Source organism: Lampris incognitus, chromosome 1 (assembly GCF_029633865.1).
Source record: "Lampris incognitus isolate fLamInc1 chromosome 1, fLamInc1.hap2, whole genome shotgun sequence".
NCBI classification, from domain to species: domain Eukaryota; kingdom Metazoa; phylum Chordata; class Actinopteri; order Lampriformes; family Lampridae; genus Lampris; species Lampris incognitus.
Window position 1 is genome coordinate 104,476,657 of NC_079211.1, and position 15,645 is coordinate 104,492,301.

Consider the following 15,645-nt stretch of genomic DNA (forward strand, 5'->3'; position numbering starts at 1 on the left):
TAAGTTCATAAAATTACTTTTTATAAAGTGTTTTCAAAGTTGCTGTCAAGTTCTTCAGTCAAGGTTTTTGCCACTCTAAGGGCTCTGTCAATAAAAATGCATTCACTTTTAGAAGAGAGGTTTTTAAAGATGGTAGCCATATTGTTTGGTGTCATTACCTTGACCATAATTGAAGACAAAAATCAGTATCATGTTTAGCCTCTCAAAAACACTATTTGTATATTACAACATGAAACTGACAGTGTAGAGAAGATGACGTTCATTCAAGCCAGTGACTGTCATAGTGGGATCCTCAGTCCCTAATAGCCTTTGGAGTTTCCAGTGGATCACCATAAACACGAAGCTCAATTTATATTTCTGTATAATTAAGTATAGTCAGACATTGTTCTAAGCAGTAAAAGCATAATTATGTCTTTTTTAATCATAGGTTTTGCTTTCACGTCCCAGCGTAGCCAGTTACACAACTCAAGACTAATTTGGCAGCAACAAAAATCATCTCATATGGAAATCCTGAGGCCAATTGTGTGGCCTAATATTTTCTATTTGGGGTGTGGACAAGAAAAAATTTGAGCAACCCCAAACTAGAAGATGCACCTGGCTGAACCACAGTTAGGAATGGCCCTAAAAATATAGTCAGTTATTTACTGGCCAAAGGTTTATGTCATCCCCAAAAGTTAATTTGGACTGCGGGCCAGAGTTCTCTACACTCCAAAAAAGTAAAACAACATCAAGGAATCTTCTGGTGTTGTTCAGATTCAGATCATAGGGGAACCCTTGATGGATCCTTGTGGAATGCCTTCATACATTTTTCAATGTGCTCAGATGAACATATGTGGTTTTCAAGGGAAATATAAGGCAGTCCCTTGCCTTTATTTGGTTTTTAACTATGCCCCGTATTCCATCCTAATTGTTAAATAACCCCCAGCTTTCAGAATAAACTAATTGTATAATAAAAAAATAAAGATGTAAAGTCAACACACCACTTGTGACCTCACACAAATCAGGTGCTATCTGTGTATCTAAGTTGGCCTACAGATTTGCTATATCATGGCGAGGTGATACTGTGTTAGTGCATTTCCTTCCCCAAATCATATTTTCATACTGTTGCTGTTGAGTCTGTCTTGAACTCAGTGTCTTTTAGAAACTCACTGCAATGGTGATATACCTGCGCAAACAATAGTCTGTGTGTAATATTAGCTGATGTGTTCACTCTGTTCAAATGTTTTCAATCCGTAAGCACTTTTTTACATAAAAGGAATTGAAAAGCACTTGCTTGGGAAAAAGCTCTGTGCACGACTTCTTCTTAGCCAGAGTTGGGCACTTTCTTGTAGTCGAGAAAGGTTTGTTTATTAGGAAGGTCACACATGATATCAACTGTTTTCTCCATGAGTTGGCTATGCCCTATAGGTATCTAACAACTCAGAACAGCATCTCTGAATGTGGATATGGTTGGTAGCAGCTGGGAGAAAAAGCCAGAAACTCAAAAGATTGATCTTTGTGGGAGTTTCTGGTCAGTGCTTGAGAGTTTTACCAAAGAATATTTGCTTATAGTAGTAGCTACCGCAGCTAGTCATTAATAGTAACAGTGTTTGAAACCTGTTTTTTTTTCATTATGTCAGCGCAAAATGTTTGACGCAGCAACTTTTTCACCGAAAAGCAGAAGCGTGTGAAGACAGCCATAGCTGGTGTCATGCATGTTGCTCCAGCTGTAGCTTTGTCTGTACTGCTAGCTGAAGCTCTGATCTTTTTCCTTCAGCTTTTCCACTAACGATCTCTTTCCTTCTCCCTTTTTCTTTCTCTCTGTCTTTCTTCCTCTAACCTTTGGCACTTTATGGCTGCACATTTGGGGTCTGGTTCATCTGCTCGCCTGTGCACTTGTGTGTGCGTGTGTGTGTGTGTATGTGTGTGTGTGTGTGCGTGCGTGCGTGCGTGTGCGCGCACATGTGTGTGTGCGTGCGCATGTGGTGTGGTTATATTTTTTTGTCAATATGTGTGCCTGTATGCATTTAATCGTGTGTGCTTATGTGTGTGGATTCATTGACGTGTGCTTTTTGTTTGTATTTGTTGGGATGTGTGTGTGTGTTTATTTCCTTGTGTATGTGTGTTTGTGTTTGTCCATGCGCACGGGCTTGTGTGCTGTACCGTGCAGTCGTGCGGAGCAGGTGCCCCCCTGCCTGACTCACGAGACCTCGCTGCCCTCCCCCTGGGGTACGCCAGCGCTCGCCAGGAAGAGGTAGCTACCGCGCTGTGGCACCCGCCTCACACCCTCACCTCTCTCTGTCCTCTCCACACTCAATTTACACCAAGAGCGCCCACTAGTGGCAAAGAGACAGCAAGTCATTTGTATTTACTGAGGAATTGCAGAGAAGGGGCTAGCAAGAGTCATTAGAATTACTCGCCACCTGTCTTGGTCCTCCTCTTCTGTGGAATAATTGCACAGGTGGTTGGAATTTCATAAGAGAACACCAATTGGAATTCACCATTCTGCGAAAAAAATGACCAACCAAAATATGCTAGTCGAACACAACAAAACAGGAATTATTGCGTCCCTGCTAATATTCTTTGCATTTTGTGGAGGAGATCAGTATTTTTGAAGTCATCTTTTTTTCAGTACATAGAAAGCTCTGAAATGCTGCGTCAGCACTGACTCTGGGCAGTGAGGAGCAGACAGTAGCAGGCTGATGGCTCTTGGTTTAAATTAGACAAAATTCTTCTCATCGAACACTTTCTTCATCAATTTTCATCTCTCTTCTTTTTAAAATCTTTCCTGCTCTCAGCTGAAAGTTGCCCATTTAAACCAACTCGGGTTCAGTGTGTTAAACAAAACTGCTTTTTCTTTTCTTCGAAAAAAGTGCGAGGAAGCGGGTATCTATTGTTAGTGTCCTCTTTCTGTCTCTCTTGAGCCAGCTCGAGTTGGGCTGCTTGTTCAAGAGTTGGGTGAAATTGTCAAATATGGTTGGTAAGGCCATGGTTTGCGTTTTAATTTTTCAGTTAATAATGTCATAAACTTGAATTAATAATGACTTACTTCCCCTCTGACTGTTGCAGTCCACTTGAGTTATGACCCTGCAACACCGCCACCAAGTTGTCACTTTGTGAAAACTGTTCACAGCTTATATAAAGAACTAATGATGACAAAACACTGCATAGTGACAAAAAAAATTAATGTTAGCACTTTTTTTTTGATTGTTGAAATTATATTTACAGCCAAAGTAATTGTCAGGTATTTTTCAAATTAATTATGTAGTGCATAAGTGCAGAGATTTTTCTGTGGGTTGGAAAAATATACATGCTAATGCGGGCAAGCTTAGCATGTCAATATTTTTGCCAGATACTTATATAAGACAAGCAGCAGGGATTTTGAGTTTCAGCTCTGTCCACCAGGTTATCATCGTAACTGGTAGGTCAGTACTTTGGGTGTTTTGCCTGATAAGTTTTGAAATGTACCAGTTAGGTTAGGTATTCTCTCACCCTGCATCAAGCTCTTCCAACACTTTCTGCCTCTCTCCTTAGGGCATGTAATGACTGCCTCCTAATTTGCATTGTAGCAACATGGAAACATTTCTTCAATCGCTTGATTCTGGGACCCGATAGATCTTCTCCTTTCTTCTGTTTTCACTGAATAAATAGCACGAGACGTTTCATGTGAAACGGTAACTAAAAACCTCCGTCCCCTGAAATGATTTCTGAGTGGCGTCACAGTGTCAGAGATAAAGAAATCTCCCCTATTTTCCACAGTTCTGGGATGCAAGTGACAGAAAGGAAGCATTATTTAAGAAAAAACAAACCATCCTGTCCAAGCAAAGAATGCGCTGGAAACAAGTTGGTAGCTTGAATTTGGAAAACATGTTTGGCACAGGGCCAACACAAACCACATCCCCTCACCCATTTCAACGATTACCCTGTGAATGTGTAAATAATTTGATGGTGCTGCATCTAGGTCCCATTTTCTGTTAGTGGGCCCACATTCAGCTTATTTACATGCAAGTTAGACAGTCAGTTTTAATCCGATTATTTACAGCTGCCACGTTAAACACCTTAATAAACTATCTTATTCAAATTAAGGCAACGCAAGCGTAATGCGATTAACAGCTAGATTTTTCATCAGTCATTTATTTATTGTGCTTCATGTGCACCACTACTGACGTCTACTGACTTGATGGACAACATGGCGAGTGGCAGTAAACAAAGATTAGGGGAAGGAAACTACATACTCATAACTCAAGTGTAAATATTTGTCAGTTGATGTTTTGGCAAACTTGGTTGCCTTCTTCAGGATGCTGTTCAGTATGAAACTGGTTTGCGGCGTCTTTGGATACTGATCCCGCTGTATAGCACCTCAACAATACAACAACACAACAAGTGTATTGTCTCTTCTTTTTGGACTGGCAGTAAACAGCCTCGTTCCTGGAATGAGACTGAAACTATGTTTATGTTCAATGAAATGACTGAAGTTAATACCCTAAAGTTTTGGGTGGGCAAAAAAACAGAAATGGAGTTTAGAACTAGTGTTAATTTTGTCTTTTATATATATATATTTGAGTTTTAGTCCTGTGTCAAATGTCCTTGTTAGTTTTTATCATATTTAGTTGACCTCATCCTGTTTTTTTAGTCAAGTTTTAGTCGACTAAGAGTGTGGGCATTTTAGTCTAATCTTAGTCAAAGAAAACTCTTAACTATTTTAGCATAGTGTTAGTCAATGAAAACCATTGACATTTTAGTATTTTTTTAGCCATCAGATTCAGTCAGTCAGTCTAGTTTGACGAATAATTATTTGTCATTTTAGTCAAACTTATTTCCCCTAAGATCTTATCTTATTATCTGATGAAAAACACAGGTAGGCTATAAAACATGGTTAAAACAACACTAATGGCAGTTTAAAAACACTCAAGCTCCACTGAAGAGTTTTTGCGAGCTACTTACCTTGTTTTCTTTTGTCTGACATTATTTGATACCGCACATGTCAGTTAATGTCAGTGTATCATCCTCTGAACTTCATTCATTCATCTCGTGAAAGTGGATCCAGTCTGCCTGCTCGCTTCAGCACGGAGGGTTCGTTTGTTTTAAAACAGCGTAGCAGGAGTGGATTGGTTTGTTGGTCGCTTCTTATTAACAGTAACGGCTCTACCAACACGGGGATCGCTGGATCGAATCTCCGTGTTACCTCCGGCTTGGTCGGGCGTCTCTACAGACAGACTTGGCCGTGTCTGTGGGTGGGAAGTCGGATGTGGGTATGTGTCCTGGTTGCTGTACTAGAGCCTCCTCTGGTCGGTCGGGGCGCCTGTTCCAGGGGAGAGGGGCAACTGGGGGGAATAGCGTGATCCTACCGCATGCTACGTCCCCCTGGCGAAACTCCTCACTGTCAGGTGAAAAGAAGCGGCTGGCGACTCCACATGTATTGGAGGAGGCATGTGGTAGTCTGCAGCCCTCGACAGATCGGCAGAGGGGGTGGAGCAGCGACTGGGACGGCTCGGAAGAGTGGGGTAATTGGACGGATACAATTGGGAGAAAAGGGGGGGGAGAGACAGTAACAGCTGTGTCTGTGTCATACTGGGATGCAGTGTTCAAATGGAAAACAAAACGAGCGCTCCTAGAAGGTGCAGCAGAAACTGCGGTAGGAAGCTAGTCGGAGGCACTACCAGCTGTAAAGTGACTGACAGTCAATTTAGAAACAAAAAAGTCTACAATATTTTGTCTCCTCGTTTTGGCGATGAAAATAAACAGATTTTAAGTTTTTATTTTTTAAACGACACTTTAGTCTCTTCTTTTCTTGTCAGTTATGCCTGGTCCACACGTACATGGGTATTTCTGACCTTTCTTCCACATGCAAACTGCGTTTTACATCACTGAAAATGGACCTTCTGGAAAACTCCTTTCAGGGTGAAGATTTTCAGAAACTGCATTTTCAGTGTTCGTGTGTAGACAGGGAATATGGAGTTTTTGGCTTGTTGTTGGCTTATTTTCAGCGTTCTGATTGGCCAACATGGCTTTAGGGTTGAGTTATAATGCCTCCTGTTGGTTTGGCATGCTATTGACGGCAAAGTCATTGTGCTTAAGTAGTGTGTTTTTGCATTTTCATTTGAACGAAGGTTTTTTTTGAAACAGTGCTTGTGTGGATGAGATTTCTTTTAAGAACGAAGGAGGAAAAACCCCATTTTCAAAAATACCCATGTATGTGTGGACTAGGCGTTAGTGTAGCTTCTCCCACAGGACTCAGCCTAACATACCACTGCATAAATTTGAAAAATGCTAAAAAGTGGGCAAGGGGCTGAGAGAGGAGGTGCAGAGGGGCTGAGGAGGGGGGTGGGGAGAGGCGGGGTGTGGATGTGTGAGGCAGGAGCATGGGCAGGAGTAGTTGGGGAGATCCGCGAGAAGGACCTGGCACGAGTCACCAGCTCCCGGTCCCGTCCACCGGCCCCACGAAGATGCCCCATCCACTGCATTGCAGACGTGCCTTGGACGAAGGGGGCCCTGCGAGGCGGGCCGAGGCTTTCTGGTGGCGGAGAGAGGTGGGCAACGGGGAGGCGGTTCCCCTAGCTGCAGCATGAGCCCAAACTGACTGACCCAGTTGTCCAGTGGTGCTTCTACAGCTGTCAGAAGCACAAGTCCGAACCATTGCACCATAATTAAAAATGATGAAATAATATAACTATAAGTAAACATAAATTGAAAGAAATTCAAAAGGTTGGTAGAAAACGTAATAAAGGTGCAAGGTTAGCGAGTAATGATGAGTCTTGAGCAGCATATATTTGAAAATGAGTGCGATTTCGCAGACCCACATTCAGGGGTGGTGGCTGGGGGAGGTAGGTCGCCTACCTCTGATTAGAGGGTGTTAACTTTTTTTTTCATTCCATAGATAAGTCCTAACCCACTGGCAACAGGCATGGGCACAAGTCCATGAATACTGGGGTGGCATCCAGTGCTTTACCTGTGCCACCATCCACAGGGTTAGTGGTTGTGTCAGGAAGGGCATCCGATGTAAAATTTTGCCAAATCATTATGCGGATTGACAAGACCGTATCGGATCGGTCGAAGCTCCATACGGGATCGGTCAAGGCCTGGGTTGGTGCTGTGCCCTCACAGGATACCGATGGAAACCGTAAAACCTGCTGTGGTGACCCCCCTGAGAAACAGGCAACAAGCTGAAAGAAGAAGAAGATAAGCCCCAACCCGTCAACTCTACGTCAGCATTGGCCTTGCAAGGTTAAGGGCTGATTTAAAACAGTAGATTGCGTGTTGAGCTATTTTCAACCCATGAAATACTGATTTTTATAAATTTGGTAAGAAATGTCAATATCAGAACCAGCATTGATGTGTTTCATCACTGTACAGTCATTCAGTTTGCAGCTCAGAAAACACATTTAAGTGTTAATTAAGTACCTCTTTAATGACAGAAGTGCCGCCTCGTCTTACTCACAGAAAAAAAGGTCATTGATGAACACATTTTAGTCATAGTTTTCGTTAATGAAAATAAGCGGGAAGCGGGGTCACATGCAACACAACTTCTGTTTCATAATTCGACTATCCAACATCTTTTACACTTGGATTATTGAAGAGATCCCATCATGCAAACAAATGTAGACTCCTTAATTAAACTATCTCTTTGATATGATTATTCACCTTAATCAGATTATTGACTTTATAATATACGGAACCAATAAACCAAGCAGTGGTTGTACAGTTATGACACCTCAAGACAAGTAAACAAAACAAACTGTGAAACCCTATTAGCAATTTAAGTGCTACTTCAGATGGTCACAGATCCAACACCATTTATTTCTAACTTGTCAAGGACTTTTATCGTTCAGCAAGTCGTCACCTTGCGGAGGAGGCCTGTGATACAGAATATTTGGTGAGTCATTGCCTGTGGTGATGTACCACTGTGTTGGAAGAGCAACAACAAACAAAAGACTTGACAAAGCAAACTGAATGCCTCATGCCTGTGCAATGGGTACTATATTGTACTCGTGTTTGGGAAAAGGAGCATATTATAGAATACCAGGCACAGTTATTAATAATAATAATAATTACATTTATATAGCACTTTTCTAGATACCCAAAGTGCTTCACATTGAAGGGAGTAACTCACTTCAGTCACCACCAATGTGTAGCACCCACCTGGGTGATGCACAGCAGCCATTTTGCACCAGAACACTCACCACACATCAGCTTGAGGTGAAAAGGGAGGCATCACTGAGCCAATTACATGGGGGGGGGGATGATTAGGTGGCCAGATGGAGAGAGCCAGGTTGGGAATTTTGCCAGGACACCGGGGAAACCCCTACTCTTTGTGATAAGTGCCATGGGCTCTTTAATGACCACAGTGAGTCAGGACCTCAGTTTAACGTCTCATCCGAAGGAGAGCATCTCCTACAGCACAGTATCCCCATCACTGCACTGGGGCATTGGGATTTGGTTTTATTAGGACCAGAGGGAAGACCGCCTCCTACTGGCCCACCAACACCACTGTCTGCAGCAACTCAGAAGTCTCCCATCCAATTACTAGCCAAGCCCAAACCTGCTTAGCTTCCATGATTTGGCAGAGCCAGGGTACATGTTGGTATGGCTGCTGGCGTATTAATGGCTTTTTACACATTAAGGGGTTGTTACCTGGGGATAGTTCACATTCAGTGAGAGCTAAGTTGGAGGGTGGGGTAGGTAGATGGGCTAGCATAGCTGAACATGGGTTTTTTCTTGCGAAAGTTCCACGTGCACCTGTCTTCAAGCCAGGATAGGATGCACCCATATTGTCTGTATAATGCTGTAGGGGAGAACAAAGTTAAAGACTGTGGTGATCCATTTCTTTTAAACTGAAAAAAGTATAGCTCGTTATGTCGCCTCTTATGTATGTTTAGGTAACTGATGATGACAAAGTAACCACCAGCTATGTGCAAGTTAGCTGACTAACTGGCTATGATTTAAAGAATTGTCGCAAGGGGGCGGGGGACACGGAGTGTGGGGTAGTTTCCATGGCTATGATGACAGAATGGGTGCTGCGGAGTTGAGAGGTGAGTCTGCATGTGATTTTCATCTCCCAAAGAAACCTTTAGTTACCGTGTGTCCTCAGTGAGGGAGAGCCAGTGGCATCTGAATTTGTTATTAGATGTTTGGAGCCCACACACACCAGTGTCATGAGGCGATCGCACCGGTCCTGGCCTCCCTCTCATTAAACGCAGTTTCAGAAAGGCAGGCCCGACCAAAACGTGTACAGTCCAGTTATCGCTATGGAGACTGATCCAAGAGGGATGTTAGGTTGAAACACAACCAAAAGAAATGGAATCATCCATGCTTATGTCTGTCTGCACATCAGAAACAAGTTCAAAGGTCATACTGCAGCTGAGAGCAGTAGATGTTTGCTGGTATAGATAATTTTATTTTACTTTTTATTTTATATTCCTTTGTTTTTGTTTTGTTTTCCCCCAATATTTGTGTTTTTCCCCCTCCAAGCCCTTACATAACGAGCCTGTTTATTGTAAGTGTTTTAAATAGAACTGGCACATGACCGGGCAGTACTTGAAACGCTTGCTTCTCTTTCTCTTTGTTCCCCAGACATGGTTACTATGGCACGTCAGGGCCCCCCGCCCCGGTCAAAGCCTTGACGGACCTGAAGCTCCACCTGGCCAATCCCTCCCATCCTGCTTCCTGTTCCTCCTCCTCGGACATGGTGGTTATCCATCCTGGGGCGGTGCTGGCCATGCTGGACCTTCTGCCATCCGTGTCATCCGACAGCCAGCCTGAGGTGAGGGATCAACAATGGCAGTTAGGCTGGCATGCACATCCTGCCTGGCTCAGGGTCAGACGTAGGGTGAGAAAAGACCAAACCTCTCTCTGCTGGCCACAGTAGCTGCTACATACTCCAAAGTTTGCCAACTGTTGGCACACAAGTTTGTAAGAAAAACAACAACAACTCTTTCAATACAGCTGAAAATTCCCACCTTCGTACTTTGTGTCTTTTCATGTCCAGTTTATGAAGTGTATTGAACTGAAATTCAGCAGTGTGTCTCCATCTGATGGAGACTCATTGAACTTTATCTTACAGGATCATTCTAAGGTTTTGTCATATCTATATTGTGATGGCCTCGTGACTCGTGCTTTTACTTATTTGTAGTTTTGGTGATTTAAGAGTTAAAGCTCATTCTGGTATTGTAGCCGTGGTAAGACTTTTGGGGTAAGACTCAGAAGAAAAAAGGAAATTGCAGCATGGTGCCTTTGTCAGGGATTTTCAGAGCTACAGCTCAACACTTAATATGGAAATGTATAATCTTAAACTGACATCCAACCTGCCGATTTTCTGGATCACTAGTCCAGTCCGTGAAAGAGGCTTCACTGTGTAGTGAAATCCTTTTCTCTTCCTCCCCCCTGCTCCTCCTTCTCTCCTCCTTCCTGTCTCCTCTCCTCCATCTCTCCTTGCCAGCATGCCCTGGACCTGCAGCTGGCTGTGGCCAATATCCTCCAGCTCCTGGTGCACAGTGAGAGGAACCAGCAGGTGCTGTGCGAGGCGGGCCTCCACCAGCGGCTGCTGCAGCGCTGTAGCCAGGCGCTGGGTGACGAGGACCACCCGCTCCACCCGCCGCTGCAGAGGATGTTTGAGAGGCTGGCCTCACAGGCCCTGCAGCCCATGGCACTCAGGTAATGGGTCAGGGAAGACAGACGGATGGACAACCTTAAAACACCACACATGCAAATACATATGCACACAAACACTGGCATGCCTCAACCACCCACATACGCACCCACACACACACACACATGCAGAGGATGAATTTCCCCCTGGGGATTAATAACGTACATCTTAAATCTTAAAGCTATTGTCCAGCGCATTGTCTACTTTTTAATTTGACATTACACAGTATTTTTGTCAATGAAAATGTGCTCTGCAAGTAAGTATGTATTTAAAATTAGTTGCGGTAGTGCAGTGTTATACGTTTCTCAGCATCTTAGCTTATCTGAGTACCAGACAGCGGTAGGCAGGTTGTCTTCAAAGACATGAAGCTAAACCGTCTGAGATGATTCTTGACATCTGCTGCAGCTCGGAGCTGCTTTCTGCAGACTTACACGTCAGTCAGTGTTTTCCTTTTTTTCTATTTTGTCTCTGTCTTTCTCTTTGTGCTCTGCTACGGGTAATTACCTCACATTCTCAAACCCCCTCACTGACCCGTTTGTCCCCGAGGACCCCCCACCCCACCCCCGCTGTCTGGCATCTGCTGCAGCAGTGTGGCAGATTGCTAACATTTTGTGTCATTATCTGCACAGTGATGAAATGCAGCAGAGAAATAATAGAAACAAAATGACCAAATGCAATGACATATAAACAGAAATTAAAAAATAATATTTAAGCCACAATAGCAAGATGTGTTGAGTGACAAGACTGACATCATTATGTTAAGCACCATTCAAGTTCTCTTTCCTGAAGATGACCCAGAATGGTAACCTTACCATCTACTACTGCTACTTTCGGCTGCTCCCGTTAGGGGTCGCCACAGCGGATCATCCGTTTCCATTTCTTCCTGTCTTCTGCGTCTTCCTCTGTCACACCAGCCACCTGCATGTCTTCCCTCACCACATCCATAAACCTCCTCTTTGGCCTTCCTCTTCTCCTCTTCCCTGGCAGCTCCATATTCAGCATCCTTCTCCCAATATACCCAGCATCTCTCCTCCACACATGTCCAAGCCATCTCAATCTTGCCTCTCTTGCTTTGTCTCCAAACCGTCCAACCTGAGCGGTCCCTCTAATATAATCGTTTCTAATCCTGTCCTTCTTCGTTACTCCCAGTGAAAATCTTAGCATCTTCAACTCTGCCACCTCCAGCTCCACCTCCTGTCTTTTCGTCCGTGCCACTGTCTCCAAACCATATAACATAGCTGGTCTCACAACCATCTTGTAAACTTTCCCTTTAACTCTTGCTGGTACCCTTCTGTCGCAAATCACTCCTGACACACTTCTCCACCCACTCCACCCTGCCTGCACTCTGTTTTTCACCTCTCTACTGGACTCCCTGTTACTTTGGACAGTTGACCCCAAGTATTTAAACTCAAATGCCTTTGTCACCTCCACTCCTTGCATCCTGACCATTCCACTGTCCTCCCTCTCATTCACGCATAGGTATTCCATCTTGCTCCTACTGACTTTCATTCCTCTTCTCTCCAGTGCATATCTCCACCTCTCCAGGCTCTCCTCAACCTGCACCCTACTCTCGCTACAGATCACAATGTCATCTGCGAACATCATTGTCCATGGAGACTCCTGCCTGATCCTGTCGATCAACCTGTCCATCACCATTGCAAACAAGAAAGGGCTCAGAGCCGATCCTTGATGTAATCCCACCTCCACCTTGAACCCATCTGTCATTCCAACCGCACACCTCACCATTGTCACACTTCCCTCATACGTATCCTGCACCACTCCTACATACTTCTCTGCAACTCCTGACTTCCTCATACAATACCACACCTCCTCTCTCGGCACTCTGTCATAAGCTTTCTCTAAATCTACAAAGACACAATGCAACTCTTTCTGGCCTTCTCTATACTTCTCAATCAACATTCTCAAAGCAAACATCGCATCTGTGATGCTCTTTCGTGGCATGAAACCATACTGCTGCTCGCTGATCATCATCTCTCCTCTTAACCTAGCTTCTATTACTCTTTCCCAAATCTTCATGCTGTGGCTGATCAACTTTATACCTCTGTAGTTGTTACAGTTCTGCGCATCGCCCTTGTTCTTGAAAATCGGTACCAGTATGCTTCTTCTCCACTCCTCAAGCATCCTCTCACTTTCCAGGATTGTGTTAAACAATCTAGTTAAAAACTCCACTGCCATCTCTCCTAAACATCTCCATGCCTCCACAGGTATGTCATCAGGACCAACTGCCTTTCCACTCTTCATCCTCTTCATAGCTGCCCTCACTTCCTCGTTAATCCACTGAACTTCCTGATTCACTATCCCTACATCATCCAACCTTCTCTCTCTCTCATTTTCTTCATTCGTCAGCCCCTCAAAGTATTCCTTCCACCTTCTTAGCACACTCTCCTCACTTGTCAGCACATTTCCATCTCTATCCTTGATCGCCCTAACTTGCTGCACATCCTTTGCAGCTTGGTCCCTCTGTCTAGCCAATCGGTACAAGTCCTTTTCTCCTTCCTTAGTGTCTAATCTGTCATACAACTCACCAAATGCCTTTTCCTTTGCCTTTGCCACCTCTCTCTTTGCTTTACGCTGCATCTCCTTGTACTCCTGTCTACTTTCTTCATCTCTCTTACTATCCCACTTCTTCTTTGCCAACCTTTTCCTCTGTATAATTTGCTGTACTTCCTCATTCCACCACCAAGTCTCATTGTCTTCCTTCCTCTGTCCTGATGACACACCAAGTACCTTCCTAGCTGTCTCCCTCACTATTTCTGCAGTGGTTGTCCAGCCATCTGGCAACTCTTCACTACCACCCAGTGCCTGTCTTAACTCCTCCCTGAACTCCACACAACAGTCTTCCTTCTTCAACTTCCACCATTTGATCTTCGGCTGTGTCTTCACTCGCTTCCTCTTCTTGGTCTCCAAAGTCATCCTACAGACCACCATCCGATGCTGCCTAGCTACGTTCTCCCTTGTCACCACCTTGCAGTCTCCAATCCGTTTTAGATGGCGCCTTCTACATAAGATATAGTCCACCTGTGTGCACTTTCCTCCACTCTTATACGTCACCCTGTGTTCCTCCCTCTTCTTGAAATATGTATTCACCACAGCCATTTCCATCCTTTTCGCAAAATCGACCACCATCTGTCCTTCCACAATTCTCTTCTTGACTCCATACCTTCCCATCACCTCCTCATCACCTCTGTTCCCTTCACCAACATGTCCATTGAAGTCCGCTCCAATCACCACTCTCTCCTTCTTGGGTACACTCTCCACCATGTCGTCCAACTCACTCCAGAATTCTTCTTTTTCATCCATCTCACGCCCAACTTGCGGGGCATATGCGCTGATAACATTCAGCAATAAACCTTCAATTTCCAGCTTCATACTCATCACTCTGTCTGACACTCTCTTCACCTCCAGCACGCTCTTGACATACTCTTCCTTCAGAATTACCCCTACCCCATTTCTCCTCCCATTCACACCGTAGTAGAAGAGTTTGAACCCACCTCCGATACTCCTGACCTTACTCCCCTTCCACCTGGTCTCTTGCACACGCAGTATGCCTACCTTTCTTCTTTCCATCATGTCAGCCAGCTCTCTCCCTTTACTTTTCATAGTGCCAACATTCAAAGTTCCAACTCTCACCTCCACATGCCTACCCTTCCTCCTCTCTAGCTGCCTCTGGACATGCTTTCCCCCCTCTCCTTCTCCTTCGCCCAACAGTAGCATAGTTTCCACCGACACCCTGCTGGTTAACAGTACCGGTGGCGGTCGTTGGTAACCCGGGCCTCGACTGATCTGGTATGTAAGTCTTATTTATGATCCGCATATTTGATTTTACGCCGGATGCCCTTCCTAATGCAACCCTCCCCATTTGTCCAGGCTTGGGACCGGCACTAAGGATGCACTGGCTTGTGCATCCTCAGTGGCTGGGTTGGTAACCTTACCATCTGCCAATTCATTTCAGTACAAAGTTAATGTACTATTTCCTGCTTAGGTGGCTCTAGTCGGACTGGAGCCCCTAGCCCCAGCATACCATGCCCTAAATGGCAAATGCAATGACTGCATTTATATAACACTTTTCTAGTCTACCGACCACTCAAATTGCTTTACAGTGTACGCCTCACATTCACCCATTCACACACACATTCATATGCTGATGGTGGAGGCTGCCATGCAAGGTGCCAACCTGCTCATCAGGAGCAGTGAAGGGTTCAGTGTCTTGCTCAAGGACACTTGGACACACTCTCTGCAGGAGCCGGGGATCAAACCACCGACCTTCCGATTACTAGACGACCTGCTCTACCTATTGAACCACACAAGGACAATAACCGGTAACCTCGGGGGTGTTCGTGCCATACTAACACGATTGAGTTTAACAGAGACTAGATGCTCTAATCATGGCAATGCCAGAGGGGTTTGCTCTGTCCGTTGACCTACACAGGGAATCAAACCCCTGACAGTATTACTGTCATGCCCTCTACCCTTTGAGTTCTACAGGACCACAGGGGTGAGACGGACTGTCACCACGCACAGGTCACAAATGTTGTAGGTTTGCTGCTCCACAGCATGAGAGAACACAGTAATCTGCCTCGTTGGGTTTTGACGTATTAGGTGGTTTTACGGATAGGTCATGAAGGGATGGGGATGGGGGGGGCAATGATGATTGAGTGATTTTCATTTCCCGCTTGGGTAGTCAAGTGAGATAGAAGTTTGTGGAGATTGGGTTGAGGAGCGAGGGGGAGAAGAAGCTATTTGGTTTGCACAAGCAAGGTTCCTTTCATATGGAAATGGGCTTCCGTGGCTGATTATTTTATTTCTTTTTTTTTCTTTTTTTTAATCTCCATCTTTCCCCGAGGTAAACATATCTTTTAGCTGTCAGTGCGTCTTGCTATCTTGCATCTTTTTCACTCTCGCTCTTTTTCTCTTGCGCTGTCAGGCTTATTCCACCATCGCTCCTCCACTCTCAATGTTTCACTCTCTCTCTCTCTCTCTCTCTCTCTCTCTCTCTCTCT

General features: G+C 44.6%; 1 protein-coding gene across 1 annotated transcript in view; it reads left to right on the top strand.

The window, feature by feature from the left end:
- The window catches only part of wdfy3 (WD repeat and FYVE domain containing 3), a 202,712-nt gene that overhangs the window by 51,715 nt on the left and 135,352 nt on the right, over positions 1–15,645 (top strand). Inside the window, exons 13-14 of the mRNA XM_056274002.1 lie at positions 9,550–9,739; positions 10,415–10,629. Of these exons, the coding sequence (XP_056129977.1) occupies positions 9,550–9,739; positions 10,415–10,629 (405 nt within the window). The remainder of the gene's footprint in view (positions 1–9,549; positions 9,740–10,414; positions 10,630–15,645) is intronic.